The sequence below is a fragment of the Eleginops maclovinus genome, chromosome 6 (genome assembly GCF_036324505.1).
Source record: "Eleginops maclovinus isolate JMC-PN-2008 ecotype Puerto Natales chromosome 6, JC_Emac_rtc_rv5, whole genome shotgun sequence".
In the NCBI taxonomy this organism is placed as follows: domain Eukaryota; kingdom Metazoa; phylum Chordata; class Actinopteri; order Perciformes; family Eleginopidae; genus Eleginops; species Eleginops maclovinus.
Window position 1 is genome coordinate 24,298,479 of NC_086354.1, and position 21,777 is coordinate 24,320,255.

The following is a 21,777-nucleotide window of genomic DNA, read 5'->3' on the forward strand; positions in this document are numbered from 1 at the left end:
ATGACTCACCTGAATCACTGGAAAGTGAAACCAGTTAGTTCTTGTTCCTCCCTGCAGAGAGACAGACGGACTGAAAGACAGACGCTCAGATTCACCTTCAGACCAAACTAACACCTTCCTCTGAGTTCAGCTCCAGGAGAGAAAAGAGGGAGCTACAACACTGCTGCTTCAACCTGCTGACCCCCCCACACTGAAGGTGAGTCTGACTCGAAACACCTCTCAAAGTGAATTTCAGTGAAGTCAGTAGAGGAGGGGGGAGCCATGACTGACTGCACTTCCTGTCTGCTGTGTTTCAGCTCCACTCAGAGACAACATGGCTTCCAGGTTAGAGGCAGAGCTCTGCTGTCCGGTCTGTCAGGAAGTCTTTAGAGATCCTGTCATCCTGTCCTGCTGCCACAGCTTCTGTAAAGCCTGTCTGCAGAACTGGTGGGATGGGAAAGAAGTAAAGGAGTGTCCAGTTTGTAAGGGAAAATCTTCAAAGGATAATCCACCTCTTAACTTTGCTTTAAGGAACCTGTGTGAGACCTTCTTACAGGAGAGAGAGCAGAGGTCTCCAGAGGCTCTCTGCAGTCTGCACTCTGAGAGACTCAGACTCTTCTGTCTGGACCATCAGCAGCCAGTGTGTGTCGTCTGCAGAGATTCAGAGAAACACACCGACCACAGATTCAGACCCATCGATGAAGCTGCTCAGGCTCTCAAAGAGGAGCTTCAGGAAACTCTGAAACCTTTAAAGAAGAAGTTAGAGACTTTTGAACGAGTTAAAGAGAGTTTGATCAGACAGCAGACACCTGAAGGTCCAGGCCCGACACACAGAGCTGCAGATTAAGGAGCAGTTTAAGAAGCTTCACCAGTTTCTAGAAGACGAAGAGGAGGCCAGGATGGCTGCAGTGAGGAAGGAAAAGGAGCAGAAGAGGATGATGATGGAGGAGAAGATGGAAGCTGTGAGCAGAGAGATAGCAGCTCTTTCACTCACAGTCAGAGACACAGAGGAGGAGCTGAGAGCTGAAGACGTCTCCTTCCTGCACAACTACAAGGCTGCAGTGGAGAGGCTGCAGCGCCCCCTGCTGGAGGATCCACAGCTGCCCTCAGGGGCTCTGATAGACCAGGCCAAACACCTGGGCAACCTCAGCTTCAACATCTGGAGCAAGATGAAGGACATGGTGTCCTACTCTCCTCTCATCCTGGACCCAAACACTGCTCATCCAAACCTCATCCTGTCTGAAGATCTGACCAGAGTGAGACGAGGAGGAGAGAGTCAGAAACTTCCTGATAATCCAGAGAGGTTTGATAAATACTGCTCTGTCCTGGGCTCTGAGGGCTATAACTCAGGGACTCACAGCTGGGATGTCCAGGTTACAGACAGTACATTCTGGGGACTGGGTGTGTTAGCAGAATCTGTCCAGAGGAAGGGATTCATAGATTCTGGATTATGGAGAATGTGTTTCTATGAAGGTAAATACTCAGCACGGTCTACATCAGATCCACGCACTCCCCTCCTCCTGCAGAAGAAGCTCCAGAGGGTCAGAGTGAAACTGGACTGGAACAGAGGAAAGCTGTCGTTCTCTGATGCTGACACTAACACACACATACACACCTTCACACACACTTTCACTGAGAGGATGTTTCCATACATTTTCACCCGGGATGAAGTGAAGGTATCACCAGTGGAGGTGTGTGTGACAGTGGGTCAGAGCAGCTAGAGATGAACAGGATCATTATCTCTATGAGCTTTATCTCTTAAAGGGAAACACTCTGACCTCTGAAGCCGCTCCTGTCCTCCTGCCGTCTCTTTATTCTAAACATGTCTTTATTTTTGTTTCTGTCCTGTTTTTGTTGTTGTTGAGTTTGATATTCTGCTCTTTGATTACACTGTCAACCTTTACTAAATGGAAACAGGTGCATTTAGCTGACACTTTTATCCCAGTGGCATAATGTGCATCCAATCTGCTGAACGGCTTCCTTTAGAGGAAAGAAGAGATGAATATATTTCACATTTTCAGAGATCTCACCCAGATTCAGATCTTTAGGTCGGTTATAGTTTAACCTTCTGTTTCATTGATTGCATGTCCTTCTAAATGTGTGATTTGTGCAAAAATAAATAAAGCATTTAATCCAACAAGAGTGAGGATGCATTTTAATTTCTAATCCAGAACATATTGTTTCTAAATCGTTGAAATCAGAGTTTTATTTCCTGCAGTTTTTACATTTTAAGCTTGTATGATCATATCAAACATACCGAGTTACTGGGTTTAAATGACCTCCCTGAAGGACCTCTTCCTCAGGGGATAAAATGAATGTTTGGAAGAGGTTTTTAAGTCTTTAAATACAAGGAGTACATTTTCAACAGGGTTTTACCAGGAGAAGCCTAAACTGTTCAGCGTGGATTATCAAATGAACACGTTTATAAACTCTAAAGGATTCAGTCAGAAAACACTGATTCCTCAGCAGCGGTGTGTTATCTGTCATGATCCGTGTTTCCTGTCTGTCATGTCTTTGTGTTGTGTTTTATTTTGAAGTGTTTCCCCTCTTCTGTCATGTTAAGCTTCACTTCCTGTCTGCGTTTCCCTCCTGTGCCTGATTGTGTCATTGTGTTCACCTGTTGCCCCTGTGTTTCTCCTCCCCCTTCCAGCTGTCTCTTGTCTTGTGATTACCCATGTGTATTTAGTCCCTGTTCCCCTTTTGTCTGTTGTTCGGTCGTCGTCATTTCTTCCCTGATCTTGTCCATGATACCTGCCTGTTCCTGTCGTCCTTCATGTCTGGAGCTAAGTGATTTTCATGTCCTGTGTTCCCCTTGATTCGTGTTGTCATCAACAGCTTTTGAATAAAGCTCGCTTTTTGTTTTTGACCCTTACCTGCTTCCCCTTGATTTACTGCACTTGGGTCCTGTTTCCCCAACCCTGACCTTATCGAGGATTAACAACCTCTCAAACGACCAATTCGACCAATCAGAATTGAGTATTCAGCTTCAATATAAACAATAATAAATAGTGAGACCTCATATTTTGTAATCCACCAGAAACCGGAAATAACCGTAAGGCCAGTTTTTCTGGAACATAATAAAGCCATGTGTGTCTCGGAGCCGCAGCGACACCGACTGGTTGTTAGAGAGCGGGTCATTCTGCCTGCTGGTTCTGGTTCTGGTGTTGCTTGTCTCAGGTTGCTGAAGCAGACTCTGCCCCCGGGTTTGGTGTCTCTGTGCCGCTGGTTCAATCCTCTGCCTCTGATTGGCTGCTCAGTCCACAGTGTTAAGTGGCTTCTCCCTAACAGCCCGTTAACGTCCCTCTATACAGAGAGTCATAGTGGGTTTCAGGACCGTCCCATCGTCTTCCACAATAACAGATTCCCATCAGGTCGTTGGACCGGCTCAAGGTATGGTGGAGTGGGGGGCTTCAGGTCTGCACTTCTATCGGAGACCCTTGTTTTTCTTCTTGTTTTTAATGCCTTTGTGGCCAAGTGACGATACATTGGAAAAGACTGATTGACTCTTATTGTCTCGGTCAAAACAGCTCTCTCCTCTAAGCGCTGCAGCAACACCACATCTGGAAGTTTAACCTGCATGAAAATCAACAGAACAAAGGAGGAAAAAGCACCAATTTCACAACAACAAATACACAGGTGGTCTTACGTTCACACCCAAACGTCTCCAAATCATTTGTGACTTTGTGTTTTAGTCTCTGTAGTTCCTCCTGAAACAGCTGCTGGTTGCAAAAATCATCACACATTTGAAAACGCTGCAAATCAGGATCAGAGTCCGGTTTATTTCCAGGTACGTTTACACAGAGGAATCGGATTCGGTGTCTGGCGGTGCGATCATTAACAATATAATATGGCAGCACATGGATGTATTGGTATGCAGTACAGAGTGGATCTACTCAAAAATCTAAAGCCTGACAACGCCACCTTGGGAATTTCACCCAAGGAAATATTAACTAGCAAAACCAGTAAGGCACTAAGGTTCGTAATGCTGAGAAGCAGAAGACGTGGTACCAATTAATCCAATGTTTTATTTCACAAGTTTAAAAATGAGTCCAATACACAGTAAAAACATTGCAGGCAGTAAAATGAAGGGGGAATCTTAAGTAAAGGATGCTGAGGCTTACCGGTGGAGGGAGGTGACGAGGGGGGAGAGAGTTCCCGACAAAATAAACTAAGGCACCGGTGAACACTCAACACTCACACGAAGGAAATCAGGGGGAGCACAGCATGACACACAAAAAGGGGGAAGCCACCACCAGGGACACCAGCACCACACCTTGGGCTCTCAGCAACTAGGGGGGAAACAAAACACAATTATTGGGGGAAACAAACAAGTTTAGGTTAAAAGTCGAAAACAACTTAACCAAAGAAACAGAAATGAACCCAACAGTCTATTAATACTAAATGAAATAAACAAAACCAACAGGGTCAATGAAATAACTATAGAAAAAAAGTCAACAAGGATTCATTTAACAGCCCACTATAATAGTAATGCTTCAAATATGTCAGGCAGTGAGATGCAGAGACAAAGAGACACGCAGACGAGGCAGGTCAAGAGCAACACCCGCCAGGCAGCAGCGGAGCCGGGAAGGCTAACGCTGTCGGTCAGGGAACACTCGTGGGGGCAAAACAGCAGTCTCACTTCATAAGGCCTCCAGCACAGAGCCAATCAGGCTACATTAAACTATACACACTTCAGGAAAGATTCACTTGATGGCAGCAGCAGGCATGGGATGTGGAACCACTGCGAGGGTCGGTGCCAGCAGCGAAAGCATGTATCCGGAAACGGAAGTGGCCTTGGTGCCAAAGAGTAAGAGGGTGCAAGAGCGACACTGACCCCTCTTTAGAAAGGTTGCCCCGTGTGGTGAAAGGCTGAACAGTTCAACCTACTACAATAAGAAAAGAAGTCGTAAAGTAGGTAAAACAAATAACAATAACAGAAATATGTATTTTATTATTGTTATATTTGTTTATTGTATACATTGTTATTTTTCCTTTTAATTAGCGTCTATTATTGTTGTTGTTGTTGTTGTTATTATTTACTATTTTAATACCTTATTGTATTTATTCATTGTTTCTTATGTCTACCTTTGCTTTTAATATTCCACCAACAATAATCCAGGGTTTTGTAGGCATGTGAAAAATGCTGGTAACTGTTTAAAGTGCTAAAGAAAAGTATTTACACACAAATTAGATTTAATTACACAAAGAACCTTAAAACAAAAAGAACTGCAAACTCAGGACAATGAGAACATGTGAAACTACAGGGAAGTGTTTTTAAAGTGGAGGGCTGTGCAGACATGTGATGCAGTCAGAGCTGAGCATGAACACGGCTCAGTATTCAGGAAGAAGCACCAGGTGTTCACATGATGTGCATTGATGTGATGCATCATGTTTATTTGAGTCTGGTTTGTGAAACCTTCACCCTACGGCAGCCTACTCCAACAACATCTCAGTCAACATTTTAACTCTACCACTACAACCTCTTATCCAGCAATGAATCAGCACTTTGGACACTCCCTGCGAGAGGAAGCAAGTTCAGCAGAGGAGGGCTGACAGAGCTCCCCCCTCTCATGACTCACTGGAAAGGGAAACCAGTTAGTTCTTGTTCCTCCCTGCAGAGAGACAGACGGACTGAAAGACAGACGCTCAGATTCACCTTCAGACCAAACTAACACCTTCCTCTGAGTTCAGCTCCAGGAGAGAAAAGAGGGAGCTACAACACTGCTGCTTCAACCTGCTGACCCCCCCACACTGAAGGTGAGTCTGATCTAAACACCTCTCAAAGTGAATTTCAGTGAAGTCAGTAGAGGAGGGGGGAGCCATGACTGACTGCACTTCCGGTCTGCTGTGTTTCAGCTCCACTCAGAGACAACATGGCTTCCAGGTTAGAGGCAGAGCTCTGCTGTCCGGTCTGTCAGGAAGTCTTTAGAGATCCTGTCATCCTGTCCTGCTGCCACAGCTTCTGTAAAGCCTGTCTGCAGAACTGGTGGGATGGGAAAGAAGTGAAGGAGTGTCCAGTTTGTAAGAGAAGAACTTCGAAGGATTTTCAACCTCTTAACTTTGCTTTGAAGAACCTGTGTGAGGCCTTCTTGCAGGAGAGAGAGCAGAGGTCTCCAGAGGCTCTCTGCAGTCTGCACTCTGAGAGACTCAGACTCTTCTGTCTGGACCATCAGCAGCCAGTGTGTCTCGTCTGCAGAGATTCAGAGAAACACACCGACCACAGATTCAGACCCATCGATGAAGCTGCACGACAACACAAGAAGGAGCTTCAGGAAACTCTGAAACCCTTAAAGGAGAAACTAAAGCTCTTTGAACGAGTTCAAGTGAAGTTTGATCAGACAGCAGGACACCTGAAGGTCCAGGCCCGACACACAGAGCTGCAGATTAAGGAGCAGTTTAAGAAGCTTCACCAGTTTCTAGAAGAGGAAGAGGAGGCCAGGATGGCTGCACTGAGGAGGAAGAGGAGCAGAAGAGGAGGATGATGGAGGAGAAGATGGAGGCTGTGAGCAGAGAGATCGCAGCTCTTTCACACACAGTCAGAGCCACAGAGGAGGAGCTGAGAGCTGAAGACGTCTCCTTCCTGCACAACTACAAGGCTGCAGTGGAGAGGCTGCAGCGCCCCCTGCTGGAGGATCCACAGCTGCCCTCAGGGGCTCTGATAGACCAGGCCAAACACCTGGGCAACCTCAGCTTCAACATCTGGAGCAAGATGAAGGACATGGTGTCCTACTCTCCTCTCATCCTGGACCCAAATACTGCTCATCCAAACCTCATCCTGTCTGAAGATCTGACCAGAGTGAGACGAGGAGAGAGACAGAAACTTCCTGATAATCCAGAGAGGATTGATAAATACTGCTGTGTCCTGGGCTCTGAGGGCTATAACTCAGGGACTCACAGCTGGGATGTCCAGGTTACAGACAGTACAGACTGGCGACTGGGTGTGTTAGCAGAATCTGTCCAGAGGAAGGGACTCATAGATTCTGGATTCTGGAGAATAGGTTTCTATAAAGGTAAATACTCAGCACGGTCACCATCAGATCCACGCACTCCTCTCCTCCTGCAGAAGAAGCTCCAGAGGGTCAGAGTGAATCTGGACTGGAACAGAGGAAAGCTGTCGTTCTCTGATGCTGACACTAACACACACATACACACCTTCACACACACTTTCACTGAGAGGATGTTTCCATACATTTTCACTGTGGAGGAAGTGAAGGTATCACCCGTGGAGGTGTGTGTGACAGTGGGTCAGAGCAGCTAGAGATGAACAGGATCATTATCTCTATGAGCTTTATCTCTCAAAGGGAAACACTCTGACCTCTGAAGCCGCTCCTGTCCTCCTGCCGTCTCTTTATTCTAAACATGTCTTTATTTTTGTTTCTCTCCTGTTTTTGTTGTTGTTGAGTTTGATATTCTGCTCTTTGATTACACTGTCAACCTTTACTAAATGGAAACACGTGCATTTAGCTGACACTTTTATCCCAGTGGCATAATGTGTATCCAATCTGCTGAACGGCTTCCTTTAGAGGAAAGAAGAGATGAATATATTTCACATTTTCAGAGATCTCACCCAGATTCAGATCTTTAAGTCGGTTATAGTTTAACCTTCTGTTTCATTGATTGCATGTCCTTCTAAATGTGTGATTTGTGCAAAAATAAATAAAGCATTTAATCCAACAAGAGTGAGGATGCATTTTAATTTCTAATCCAGAGCATATTGTTTCTAAATCGTTGAAATCAGAGTTTTATTTCCTGCAGTTTTTACATTTTAAACTTGTATGATCATATCAAACATACCGAGTTACTGGGTTTAAATGACCTCCCTGACGGACCTCTTCCTCAGGGGATAAAATGAATGTTTGGAAGAGGTTTTTAAGTCTTTAAATACAAGGAGTACATTTTCAACGGGGTTTTACCAGGAGAAGCCTAAACTGTTCAGCGTGGATTATCAAATGAACACGTTTATAAACTCTAAAGGATTCAGTCAGAAAACACTGATTCCTGAGCAGCGGTGTGTTATCTGTCATGATCCGTGTTTCCTGTCTGTCATGTCTTTGTGTTGTGTTTTATTTTGAAGTGTTTCCCCTCTTCTGTCATGTTAAGCTTCACTCCCTGTCTGCGTTTCCCTCCTGTGCCTGATTGTGTCATTGTGTTCACCTGTTGCCCCTGTGTTTCTCCTCCCCCTTCCAGCTGTCTCTGGTCTTGTGATTACCCATGTGTATTTAGTCCCCGTTTCCCTTTTGTCTGTTGTTCGGTCGTCGTCATTTCTTCCCTGATCTTGTCCATGATACCTGTCTGTTCCTGTCGTCCTTCATGTCTGGAGCTAAGTGATTTTCATGTCCTGTGTTCCCCTTGATTCGTGTTGTCATCAACAGCTTTTGAATAAAGCTCGCTTTTTGTTTTTGACCCTTACCTGCTTCCCCTTGATTTACTGCACTTGGGTCCTGTTTCCCCAACCCTGACCTTATCGAGGATTAACAACCTCTCAAACGTCCAATTCGACCAATCAGAATTGAGTATTCAGCTTCAATATAAACAATAATAAATAGTGAGACCTCATATTTTGTAATCCACTAGAAACCGGAAATAACCGTAAGGCCAGTTTTTCTGGAACATAATAAAGCCATGTGTGTCTCGGAGCCGCAGCGACACCGACTGGTTGTTAGAGAGCGGGTCTTTCTGCCTGCTGGTTCTGGTTCTGGTGTTGCTTGTCTCAGGTTGCTGAAGCAGACTCTGCCCCGGGTTTGGTGTCTCTGTGCCGCTGGTTCAATCCTCTGCCTCTGATTGGCTGCTCAGTCCACAGTGTTAAGTGGCTTCTCCCTAACAGCCCGTTAACGTCCCTCTATACAGAGAGTCATAGTGGGTTTCAGGACCGTCCCATCGTCTTCCACAATAACAGATTCCCATCAGGTCGTTGGACCGGCTCAAGGTATGGTGGAGTGGGGGGCTTCAGGTCTGCACTTCTATCGGAGACCCTTGTTTTTCTTCTTGTTTTTAATGCCTTTGTGGCCAAGTGACGATACATTGGAAAACACTGATTGACTCTTATTGTCTCGGTCAAAACAGCTCTCTCCTCTAAGCGCTGCAGCAACACCACATCTGGAAGTTTAACCTGCATGAAAATCAACAGAACAAAGGAGGAAAAAGCACCAATTTCACAACAACAAATACACAGGTGGTCTTACGTTCACACCCAAACGTCTCCAAATCATTTGTGACTTTGTGTTTTAGTCTCTGTAGTTCCTCCTGAAACAGCTGCTGGTTGCAAAAATCATCACACATTTGAAAACGCTGCAAATCAGGATCAGAGTCCTGTTTATTTCCAGGTACGTTTACACAGAGGAATCGGATTCGGTGTCTGGTGGTGCGATCATTAACAATATAATATGGCAGCACATGGATGTATTGGTATGCAATACAGAGTGGATCTACTCAAAAATCTAAAGCCTGACAACGCCACCTTGGGAATTTCACCCAAGGAAATATTAACTAGCAAAACCAGTAAGGCACTAAGGTTCGTAATGCTGAGAAGCAGAAGACGTGGTACCAATTAATCCAATGTTTTATTTCACAAGTTTAAAAATGAGTCCAATACACAGTAAAAACATTGCAGGCAGTAAAATGAAGGGGGAATCTTAAGTAAAGGATGCTGAGGCTTACCGGTGGAGGGAGGTGACGAGGGGGGAGAGAGTTCCCGACAAAATAAACTAAGGCACCGGTGAACACTCAACACTCACACGAAGGAAATCAGGGGGAGCACAGCATGACACACAAAAAGGGGGAAGCCACCACCAGGGACACCACCACCACACCTTGGGCTCTCAGCAACTAGGGGGGAAACAAAACACAATTATTGGGGGAAACAAACAAGTTTAGGTTAAAAGTCGAAAACAACTTAACCAAAGAAACAGAAATGAACCCAACAGTCTATTAATACTAAATGAAATAAACAAAACCAACAGGGTCAGTGAAATAACTATAGAAAAAAAGTCAACAAGGATTCATTTAACAGCCCACTATAATAGTAATGGTTCAAATATGTCAGGCAGTGAGATGCAGAGACAAAGAGACACGCAGACGAGGCAGGTCAAGAGCAACACCCGCCAGGCAGCAGCGGAGCCGGGAAGGCTAACGCTGTCGGTCAGGGAACACTCGTGGGGGCAAAACAGCAGTCTCACTTCATAAGGCCTCCAGCACAGAGCCAATCAGGCTACATTAAACTATACACACTTCAGGAAAGCTTCACTTGATGGCAGCAGCAGGCATGGGATGTGGAATCACTGCGAGGGTCGGTGCCAGCAGCGAAAGCATGTATCCGGAAACGGAAGTGGCCTTGGTGCCAAAGAGTAAGAGGGTGCAAGAGCGACACTGACCCCTCTTTAGAAAGGTTGCCCCGTGTGGTGAAAGGCTGAACAGTTCAACCTGCTACAATAAGAAAAGAAGTCGTAAAGTAGGTAAAACAAATAACAATAACAGAAATATGTATTTTATTATTGTTATATTTGTTTATTGTATACATTGTTATTTTTCCTTTTAATTAGCGTCTATTATTGTTGTTGTTGTTGTTATTATTTACTATTTTAATACCTTATTGTATTTATTCATTGTTTCTTATGTCTACCTTTGCTTTTAATATTCCACCAACAATAATCCAGGGTTTTGTAGGCATGTGAAAAATGCTGGTAACTGTTTAAAGTGCTAAAGAAAAGTATTTACACACAAATTAGATTTAATTACACAAAGAACCTTAAAACAAAAAGAACTGCAAACTCAGGACAATGAGAACATGTGAAACTACAGGGAAGTGTTTTTAAAGTGGAGGGCTGTGCAGACATGTGATGCAGTCAGAGCTGAGCATGAACACGGCTCAGTATTCAGGAAGAAGCACCAGGTGTTCACATGATGTGCATTGATGTGATGCATCATGTTTATTTGAGTCTGGTTTGTGAAACCTTCACCCTACGGCAGCCTACTCCAACAACATCTCAGTCAACATTTTAACTCTACCACTACAACCTCTTATCCAGCAATGAATCAGCACTTTGGACACTCCCTGCGAGAGGAAGCAAGTTCAGCAGAGGAGGGCTGACAGAGCTCCCCCCTCTCATGACTCACTGGAAAGGGAAACCAGTTAGTTCTTGTTCCTCCCTGCAGAGAGACAGACGGACTGAAAGACAGACGCTCAGATTCACCTTCAGACCAAACTAACACCTTCCTCTGAGTTCAGCTCCAGGAGAGAAAAGAGGGAGCTACAACACTGCTGCTTCAACCTGCTGACCCCCCCACCCTGAAGGTGAGTCTGATCTAAACACCTCTCAAAGTGAATTTCAGTGAAGTCAGTAGAGGAGGGGGGAGCCATGACTGACTGCACTTCCGGTCTGCTGTGTTTCAGCTCCACTCAGAGACAACATGGCTTCCAGGTTAGAGGCAGAGCTCTGCTGTCCGGTCTGTCAGGAAGTCTTTAGAGATCCTGTCATCCTGTCCTGCTGCCACAGCTTCTGTAAAGCCTGTCTGCAGAACTGGTGGGATGGGAAAGAAGTGAAGGAGTGTCCAGTTTGTAAGGGAAAACATTCAATAACTGACCCACCTTGTAACCTGGCTTTGAAGAACCTGTGTGAGGCCTTCTTGCAGGAGAGAGAGCAGAGGTCTCCAGAGGCTCTCTGCAGCCTGCACTCTGACAGACTCAGACTCTTCTGTCTGGACCATCAGCAGCCAGTGTGTCTCGTCTGCAGAGATTCAGAGAAACACACCGACCACAGATTCAGACCCATCGATGAAGCTGCACGACAACACAAGAAGGAGCTTCAGGAAACTCTGAAACCCTTAAAGGAGAAACTGAAGCTCTTTGACGAAGTTCAAGTGAAGTTTGATCAGACAGCAGGACACATGGAGGTCCAAGCCCGACACACAGAGCTGCAGATTAAGGAGCAGTTTAAGAAGCTTCACCAGTTTCTAGAAGAGGAAGAGGAGGCCAGGCTGGCTGCACTGAGAAAGGAAAAGGAGCAGAAGAGGAGGATGATGGAGGAGAAGATGGAGGCTGTGAGCAGAGAGATAGCAGCTCTTTCACTCACAGTCAGAGCCACAGAGGAGGAGCTGAGAGCTGAAGACGTCTCTTTCCTGCACAACTACAAGGCTGCAGTGGAGAGGCTGCAGCGCCCCCTGCTGGAGGATCCACAGCTGCCCTCAGGGGCTCTGATAGACCAGGCCAAACACCTGGGCAACCTCAGCTTCAACATCTGGAGCAAGATGAAGGACATGGTGTCCTACTCTCCTCTCATCCTGGACCCAAACACTGCTCATCCAAACCTCATCCTGTCTGAAGATCTGACCAGAGTGACACGAGGAGAGAGACAGAAACTTCCTGATAATCCAGAGAGGATTGATTACTGCCGTGTCCTGGGCTCTGAGGGCTATAACTCAGGGACTCACAGCTGGGATGTCCAGGTTACAGACAGTACATTCTGGCTACTGGGTGTGTTAGTAGAGTCTGTCCAGAGGAAGGGACTCATAGATTCTGGATTATGGAGAATAGGTTTCAATAAAGGTAAATACTCAGCACAGTCACCATCAGATCCACGCACTCCTCTCCGCCTGCAGAAGAAGCTCCAGAGGGTCAGAGTGAATCTGGACTGGAACAGAGGAAAGCTGTCGTTCTCTGATGCTGACACTAACACACACATACACACCTTCACACACACTTTCACTGAGAGGATGTTTCCATTCATTTACACTCAGGATGAAGTGAAGGTATCACCAGTGGAGGTGTGTGTGACAGTGGGTCAGAGCAGCTAGAGATGAACAGGATCATTATCTCTATGAGCTTTATCTCTTAAAGGGAAACACTCGGACCTCTGAAGCCGCTCCTGTCCTCCTGCCGTCTCTTTATTCTAAACATGTCTTTATTTTTCCCACTTTCTTTAAATTTTTATGACACAATTGTTAGATTTTGTTGGGTTACCGTGAGATTTAAATATATTTATTTACTTATGACATCACTTTATGCCAGTTTATTCTGTCTTCAGGACACATTGGAAGGAGGGTTTTAAACTTTCCAAGACTTCTGATTAGATATAGCAACATGGAAATACCGTTTAAGAAGTTTAGAGAAGTATACACGTTATGAGCTTTTCCAACTTTCTTGACATTAAAATGAACAGCCCAAACATTTATAGTATTAAACAAAATTAATCAAATGCTTTTTCATTAAAAACATTTTAGTTTAATGTTTATGTTTTAATTCCTTTATTTTATTTTGTTGTTTTAATCTTTTATTTTATTGTTTTAATACTTGCATTTTTTTACAGCCCATTAACGTCCCTGTCTCAGTTATTGGGGTGGGGGCTTCAAGTTTGCATTTGTGTCTGAGACCCTTTCAGACAGAAGCAGAGGGGTTCACTGAGAGCTGCTGCTGGAGTGTCTGTAGAGTTCAGTGTCTCACACTGCCTCGCTGAACCAGTTCTTGAACTCTTCAAACCTGTCCCCACTTCCCAAACTCTTGTGATGTTGCCCCGTGTGCTGCTCATTTATCTTTCTATCTTGATGCTCGTGTTTTCTTCCAGAAAAGAGAGCTCTGAAGCAGAACAACAGTACCAGTGACAAAGGCTGTGGGCAATGGTTCTGGACTCCTGCATGTTCCTTTTTCAGTTTCCTAAAGTTTCTCTCTCATACATTTTGTCTTTAATTACACACACCAATCAAAAGTAGAGTCATTTAGCATCTCACACTGCTTCCTAAAACCTGTTACTCTCCAAACTCTCCCACATTTCGGGGGTTTTATCCAGCACTTGCTTTCTAAACCTCCTAAGTCTTTTACCTTTTCCATCCTTAATGGTCTAAGCTGTGGACCAAGGGTCCCAGCTCTTTAAACTTCACCAGCTGTTGGTGCTTTGTGTTGTTCTATATTGATAAAAGCTTTGGTCTGTTTTCTAAACTCTGAAGCTACGTGGCATTTGGAAGTTTTAACCTGCATGGAAATCAACCTGTCAATAACAACAAACCCTAAACCTCCTCAGACTTTACCAAACTGAATGCAGATGTGCATTAATGTGATGCATGGTGGGGGGGATAATGGGTCAACGAGTAAAAGTGTTTTCACATTAGCTCCACATTTTCGACACCCTGAAATAAAGACACAAAGAAAAAACGTTGTTTATGTTTGTTTATTCATCAGGTAAAGCTTCAATTTCTTCAAACACACATCAGCAATCATCCCAAGTATTTATAATCCAGATTCTCTTCATCGGCACAATGAGACTCTTCATCGGCACAATGAGACTCGTGTCCGCCATCCGTTTTCACATCGCACTGCCGGAAGACGTGTCAAGGTTATATTGAGCTTTCAGCAGCTTCAAATAAAAATAGACACAGATTTCAATATGTAAAACACCACACAACGGTCCCAGGGGTCTCACTACGTGCTGTGTTTAAGGGCGGGAAAAAGAGGGCGGGGTTATCCAGCGCTCGTGCGGAAGAAGCGGTTTCTCTTAAAGGGGCAGCGCAGCTTTTACTGACTCCGTCCACATCGAAATGGTGCATCTACATCAGGGGTGTCCAAACTACGGCCCGGGGGCCAAATGCGGCCCGCAGGCCATTTTGAATCGGCCCCCTGCCATTTCTAAAAGTATAATGGAATATGGCCCACAAATTAAACAAATTAGCTTGTCTTATATTGTACTTCTCAAATATATATGTTGAAATATATTAATGAGCCCAATTTTAAAATAAAATCAGTCATTTCAAATTGTAAACATATTCTAACAAATCTTAGTTTATAAAAAAATCCCAATAATTTATTTGTATAACAAGCTTGAAATTGAACCTCCATATTTACTCTTATTATAAGCAATATGGGGCTTCTGTTTTAAGGAATGAGCTGCCAACAGAATAAATAACACCCTAAAGACAGACGGGATGTAGGCAATTTTAGGCAAAGCGTTTTCAAGTATTGCGCATTATTCACCTACATCTGATTTGTTTTGCTAACTTATAACTTAAGTTCTGAGACAGTATTCACCTCTATAAGTGGCCCAGCTGTCCGTATATTGTTCTGTGTGTGGCCCTTGGTGAAAAAAGTTTGGACACCCCTGATCTAAATGATATAAAACACATGTGTTACTGGAAGGGAAGCTTCTTGACATGGATATAAACACCGTGTCTTGCTTAAAAGGTGCATAATTATTTTGCTGGTTTATAAAACGTCCCTTCAGTCCCTGGATGTCAGCTGGCTTGTTAAAAAATCCTAAAATCCCCCAAAAATAAAATGGTGAAGCAGCTTTGATCCAATACACTCCCAAACTGTGGACATTTTTAAACAACAGCTAGACACATCTTTTTAGTTTAGCTCCCCCCTACACACACTTTAAATTGGTCTTTTAATATTTATTATTGTTATTGTTTTTTCTATACGTTTTTATGGACTATGGGCGTCACCCCCTTTTAAATAGTTTTATTTTTTAATTATTATGTTTACTACTGTTTATGGTTGTAGTACTTATTTATTATTATTTCCTTAAATTTACCATTATCTATCTTATTGTATGGTTTCAAAGTTTGACCTGAAATTAATTTCTTATACAATAATCCAGGGTTTTGCAGACATGAGAAAAAAAAGATGGACTTTTTGTATTTAAAGATCAATATCCCGTTTTTCAGCACTCTACCATATGTGTTTGGCAGGATTGCAAGTGGAGTGAGGAGTTCAGGAGTCCAGAACCATTTCCACAGCACAACACACGCCTTCACTAATGCACATTTATCTAACTATAACACGAAATATGCAGCATGCAGCATCCAACCGAAACCAACACATGTGCTATATCTGTATTTATAGGTCCAAATGTTTAAATACCACCAATGGCTTACTGCTCAGAAGGTTGAAATGGCTAAGAGAGTTTGGAAAATGCATGGAGACGAGTTTAAAGAGTCTAAGAACAGGTTTAACAAGGCAGTGTGAGACACTATACGACACTGTACTCTGATCACCGACAGTAAACCTGAAGCCCCCCACTCCAATAACGACCCGAGCCGCTCCAACGACCTGAAAGAAATCTGCCTTCAATTAGAAAGACAATGGGACAGTTCTAGTAGACTTTTCTTTATCATGTAGAGGGTCATTAGCAGGCTGTTCAAAAGAAGCCACTGTACCAAACCTGCCCGGCAACAAGCAGCAGACCCTCACCAGAAATACATTTCATTGGTTGATCGATAAGAATTGATGACTCTGTGGCATTTGTAAAGTTATTTGCAATCACTGATATTTGTGAGTAAGTTGTATGCATTAAAGTATCCATATTCTTTAAGCACATCTTAGGAATCTCAATCATTTCAGACTCACACCCTGAAAAATTGTGTATCTGATGGAAAGTATTTTATTTTTCGAACAGAAAGTCAGGAATAAATGAAACAACAGAAAATGTAACTGGGAAACCCAACCAAGTGATCAATAAGAATGACATTATATGAATCACCATAAAATACAATATGCCCTTATTGGTCCCACAGCTGTCGTTGCAGCGCCCCCCTTTTTCCTCCCCCTCACTGATATGCAAGTGTGAAAATGGGTGTGACCGAGCTGACCCTACCCATTTGTGTGCATTGGCAAGACAGAAACAGAAGGTTCGAGAGTTGGTTTTGAGAGCACAGACGTCCCAGTTCTCTCTCTCAGTTACTGCAACAATGGCTCAGGGAGGGGTTCAGCTGGATCTGGAATTAATCTCCTGTTCGATATGTCTGGATGTGATGAAGGATCCGGTGACTATCCCCTGCGGACACAGCTACTGCATGCACTGTATCAAACACTACTGGGATGGAGAGGAGTGGAGTCAAAGGGAGAGCTGTCCTCAGTGCAGGAAGGCCTTCAAACAGAGACCTGCCCTGGTGAAAAACACAATGCTAGCGGTCCTGGTGGAGCAGCTGAAGAACACTGGGCTCTTTGGGGTTGAAATGAGGCAGAGAGAGCTTAATGTGAGTCGACAGGAAATCCAGCAGAGGATCCAGGACAGAGAAGTGGAAGAAGTCGAAGTTTTATCGTCACGACCCGAGCCCAAAACCCGGGCTGGGTTCTCTAAATACTCACGCGAAATCACACTGGATCCAAACACAGCAACCAAAGGGCTGTCGTTGTCTCTGGAGAACAGAAGAGTAACCGTCACGAAACAAAGACAGATATATTTCAATCACCCTGACAGGTTGGATGTCTGGCCTAAGGTCCTGAGTAGAGAGGCTCTGAGCGGGCGGTGTTACCTGGAGATCGAGTGGAGAGGGTACCAGGTGGACTTGGCCCTCGCATACAAGAGTGTCAGCATGGACGAGGAGGAAATTGGATTTGGATTCAACGACAAATCTTGGACTTTAAGATGCGAGAACTACTATTTCTCATTTTGGTTCAATAGCGTCGTGACTCCTATCCCAGGTCCTCGGTCCAACAGGATAGGGGTGTTCCTGGATCACGATGCAGGGGCTCTGTCCTTCTTCAGCGTCTCCAGTGAAAGCATGACCCTCCTGCACAGAGTCCAGACCACCTTCACTGAGCCTCTCTACGCCGGAGTTTGCTTTTATGACAACTTTGGAGACTACACTGAGTTCTGTGGACTCAAATAGACAGAAGGGGCGTTGGGCTAAGTGTTGAGAGTAAGATCTTTGACTCATTTTGTGTCCTTCTTTGTCGCTGGGAGTTGGTTGTATTGGTTTTTCTAACCTGAGATCAGATATAATCCTTTGAAATGTCACTTTACTGAAGGGCTGTGTGAAACAAATGAAGAATCAATAAAGATTTTGCAGGATTGAACGATCTTGTCTTCATTCCAGGGTTTTATACAAGCTGTTGAAGAACATGTTACCTCCTCAAACACGAGCATAGGTTTATATCAATGTTCCTAAAACATGGCTCCCAAACTGAGGAGAGTCATAACTCAGCAGTCAGGGCAGTCCTTAAAACCAATAGCAGACCTTGTTCAGGTGGAGATATGATAGGCTGGTCAAAGTTTGTTATTGTAGTTTGGTTGTTTGAGGGTTGCAATATATTTTAATCCAGTAAGATAAATAGAAACCTTACAAATAAACTAAAACTGTATTGTTTGTTCAGATTTTCAGACGGCTGTTTCACGAACTGTGATGCATGTGCTACTGTAATTGAGCTGCTTTGTTTGTGGCCTGACGTCAAAACTCAACAAGCTCGTCTGCAGCCTCAGTAAACATTGCAAACAAGTTATGTTAAAAGAGAAAGAACATTGAGAATAACATGGAAGACTAGCTATCTCTAGAATAAGCCTTTGCAGAGTGGGGTTAATTAAGGTGTGGTTTGAAATAGCTTGAAGAACCGCCAGTTTTCTGTGACTGAATTATTCACGAGAAACAAATCAGTGTTTAGTCCCGACCCCTGGATTTGAATGAATTGAAAGGAGAGTGCATCAAGTTTCAAGGCAGCTGCTTTATTAATAACACATAGAAAAAATCCATACAAGCAAACAAGACGTGGTGGCAGGGAGTCCATACCTCACCGCTGCACATTCAGTCGTTTGTAATCAGGGAAGACAGCTTTTAAACGTCAACAAATACAAATATGTCAAAGAAACTGAAAGTTGTACCATGTTTGTGAGGCACTTCAAATCTTTGTTGTTTATTCATTAAAGGTTAGTTACTGTATATGCAAATGAATAAGCAAACAGTCTTTAGAGTGCAGTCACAAAGCTCCCTTTTTAGTATGAAGATAATCATTTAAGAACCCTAATAGCTCGGGTGTTATGTTGCGTTCTGAACGGCTCATTTGTTCTGATATCAGAAACAGCAAATGAGCAACAAATGAACAAACAATTCTATAAAACACTATTAAAAAAAAGCATCCAAAACCACTCCCTCTTTACTGCACCGTCGCCCCCTTCACCCCGCATGGGTTTAATTTAAACAGTAGAATAAATTGTGCCAAAAAACAATGCTACGTGCAAGAATCCATAGATTAATCACTACACCTGTTAGTGTACAAGGAAAAGTGTGAGGAGTTTAAAAGATGTACTGCTCACTGTGGGCAAACTATTACCTTCTGTACAGGGAGTGATCTGGGAATGAGAACACTATTCAGGGTAACGTCAGTGTCTCTCAACCCTGCAGGTAGGCTGCAATTGTAATGGAAAACCTGGTTGAAAAACACCAAAGCTACCCTTAAACTTTCTAAGCTGAGAGGTAAGAAGGGAGGTCTCAGCAGCCAGACTCGGACATCCTCTCGGGCCGAGCTGATTGACAGGTGGTGGGCGGGGTGAAGATGTCGGGGTCGCTGATGCCCAGCTGGAGGTTGAAGAAGCGGGTGGAGGTGGTGACGCTGCTGTTCCTGACGTAAGTCTCCTGCACCGGGTAGCAGTCCTTCAGGGTGTACACGCCCACCCAGGTCTCATCTGCAGAGAGACCAGCACACAGGTTTTTTACTCAAGCACTGTGCTTAAATGTTCAGGCCATTTTATGTCATTTAGCTCTCCGTTTGTCCGCGTTATAAACCACACTTACGTTGGCGCGCCGGCTTCCTGTCCGACCACTCCTGGACCTGCACGCTGTCCCCGGGGCCCCCAATGAAGTACTGGTCCTCGAAGGTGGAGTTGTCGGGGATGTCGAAGGGATCCCAGGCGTCGGTCAGAGTGATCTTTGAGCAGTCCTTCGTCTTCTGGTCAATCTGGAACATCACCATGCTCTGGTACAAGAAGATGTACTCAAAGAACCTGGAGCCGAGGAGAGCAGGGGGGGGGGGGTGAAGAAAGATGCGTTCAATGCATCGATCAAATAAAAACTGAATTCCATTAAATAATTCCTATACTATTTTGTATTATTATTATTATTACATTATTAATATTATTTTTTACTAGCAGGAATTTAATTATACATTTTTACAATTGATATTTATATATTGTTCTGTTAGTATTATTGGTATTTCTATGATTGTTATTATTATTAATATTATTACTTACTAGTAGGAATTTAATTATTATATTTTTTATAATTAATATGTTTATTTTTTGTTAGTATTATTTTTAATGTAGTTGTTTTAGAAGTAGTATATTGATTATTTTATTTTAAATAATTGTCCCTTTTTTCATTATTAATGTATTCATATGTGTTTTATTATAATAATTGTTGTTAATATTAATATTATGTAGTAGTATTTTTATTATTTTCATGATAAATATTGATTGAGATTTAGCAGAGCTTATTTGACTTTGCTTCACAATGTGCAGGGAGGATAAGACACATTATTTTCTAATTATTTGAGAATAAAATACACTTATTCTCAGTAGAAAAGACATACGTTCAGATGAGCATGTACCCACTGTAAAATACACAGAATACATTAGAATACCCTCTAATAGATATCATTTAAATACACAACATGTGCACAGTTAATTCAAGTAGTGAGATACTGAGGCAGTGAGCAGGCTACAGGATGACAGAATGAAGGGTGATGGTTTCTCTAACCTCTGGCAGGGTGTGTGCTTCTTGTTCTGCTGCAGGACTCGGATCCTCTGCTTCTGGCCGTCGTAGGACACCGTGGCCCGGCTGTTCCTCCCGGTGCTGTGGTCGTACATCACCCAGCGGCCCTCCCACTGCAGCGGGGCGAGGCAAGGACCAGAGGGGGGGGACGCATCATCCAGAGGGAGGCCGAGGACAGACGCCCCTGCAGCGGACAGAAACACGAGCAGGAGTCGGTGCATCTCTGGGTCTCTGGAAACTTCGGGGTCCCGTTAGTTTCTGATCCCGGTTCTATTATTGTTGTTGTTGTTCTGAGCGCGGCTGCACCTGCTGCGGGATTCAAGGAGTTTCCGGTTGTGGTTTTCAAAATAAAATCTTGGATGATTTCCAATTTCAATACATCAGATTTTTTTCCAGCACGTATAAATAAACAAAAAATCAAATAGATATATAAAAAAATAAATATATATGTGGAATAATAAATGTAACAGTTTAGGATTATTTTCAACACGTATTTTTTATCTGCAGATAAACAGATTTTAACAGATTGACTCTCTGACTGTAAAGGCTTAATGTAGGTCTGTTTATTTACATGTTACTGGATATATATCTAAATATATACATAATACTAATAGTATCCCCGTTTCACCACACATAAAATAAGAAATGTCACATACATTTATTTATTTGACTAGTATTTATTTTATTACATTCACAAATATTTCACCAAAAATATTATTATAAATACAAAACATTTAAAAAAGTGACTTGAAAAGTACTGATGCATAAAAGTAAAATAAAAAAACAAATGCTGTTTAGTTTGTTGGTGGAGATGATCGTCTCAGCCACTAGAGAGCATCCGACGAAAACACAACAAAAAAACTGGATGACTTGCTTTCTTGTTGGACTTTCACCATAAAAGCCTCCAATAATTAAATGCAAGCAATTCCAGATGTGCATTTTGTATTTGTTTGTTTTAACTTCCTTGTTCATTTTCAAAAAAGGCCTGCAGTCACTTTCTGTGTACTGGTTTCAGAAAATAGTCAATAAAACTAATGTACACAGATTCTGTTTAACCTATTCACCTGTAATGTCTCTACTGACATGTAACTAACAATAAACTCTTTTACAAACTCAGTCTCCATGGTTTTCATATACATAAATAATACATCTATAACCATGTGTGTTTGTTATTATTCAATATGGTATTTTATTGAACATTATTTCATTTTATTCTATTCCATACCCAATAAAAAGATAATAATAATATCACATAATAATTATTTAAAAAATACAAAAAAGAAAGAAAGAAAATATACATCAGTAAAATAATAATCATAAAAAATACAAAAA

At 43.0% G+C, this 21,777-nt stretch overlaps 4 protein-coding genes across 4 annotated transcripts; 3 read left to right on the forward strand and 1 right to left on the reverse strand.

Annotated features, from left to right (window-relative positions):
* Nucleotides 1–33: 33 nt before the first annotated feature.
* On the forward strand, nucleotides 34–3,127 carry LOC134866659 (nuclear factor 7, brain-like). Its single transcript, XM_063886934.1, is given in 3 exon segments — nucleotides 34–196; nucleotides 297–780; nucleotides 782–3,127. Coding segments are annotated over 2 exon segments (1,386 nt in total). The 5' UTR covers nucleotides 34–196; nucleotides 297–313; the 3' UTR covers nucleotides 1,701–3,127.
* A 2,294-nt stretch (nucleotides 3,128–5,421) lies between these two features.
* LOC134866660 (nuclear factor 7, brain-like) lies at nucleotides 5,422–7,658 on the forward strand. Its single transcript, XM_063886935.1, is given in 3 exon segments — nucleotides 5,422–5,736; nucleotides 5,836–6,429; nucleotides 6,432–7,658. Coding segments are annotated over 2 exon segments (1,383 nt in total). The 5' UTR covers nucleotides 5,422–5,736; nucleotides 5,836–5,852; the 3' UTR covers nucleotides 7,238–7,658.
* A 3,300-nt stretch (nucleotides 7,659–10,958) lies between these two features.
* On the forward strand, nucleotides 10,959–14,107 carry LOC134866661 (nuclear factor 7, brain-like). The gene is made up of 2 exons (XM_063886936.1): nucleotides 10,959–11,269; nucleotides 11,369–14,107. Exon 2 carries the CDS (start codon nucleotides 11,386–11,388, stop codon nucleotides 12,766–12,768), a length of 1,383 nt encoding a protein of 460 aa, XP_063743006.1. The 5' UTR covers nucleotides 10,959–11,269; nucleotides 11,369–11,385; the 3' UTR covers nucleotides 12,769–14,107.
* A 4,276-nt stretch (nucleotides 14,108–18,383) lies between these two features.
* epdr1 (ependymin related 1) lies at nucleotides 18,384–20,772 on the reverse strand. The gene is made up of 3 exons (XM_063886302.1): nucleotides 20,431–20,772; nucleotides 19,471–19,679; nucleotides 18,384–19,361 (listed from the first exon to the last, which is right to left on the reverse strand). The coding sequence occupies exons 1-3, from the start codon at nucleotides 20,664–20,666 to the stop codon at nucleotides 19,168–19,170; spliced, it is 639 nt and encodes a 212-aa protein (XP_063742372.1). The 5' UTR covers nucleotides 20,667–20,772; the 3' UTR covers nucleotides 18,384–19,167.
* Between the last annotated feature and the right edge of the window lie 1,005 nt (nucleotides 20,773–21,777).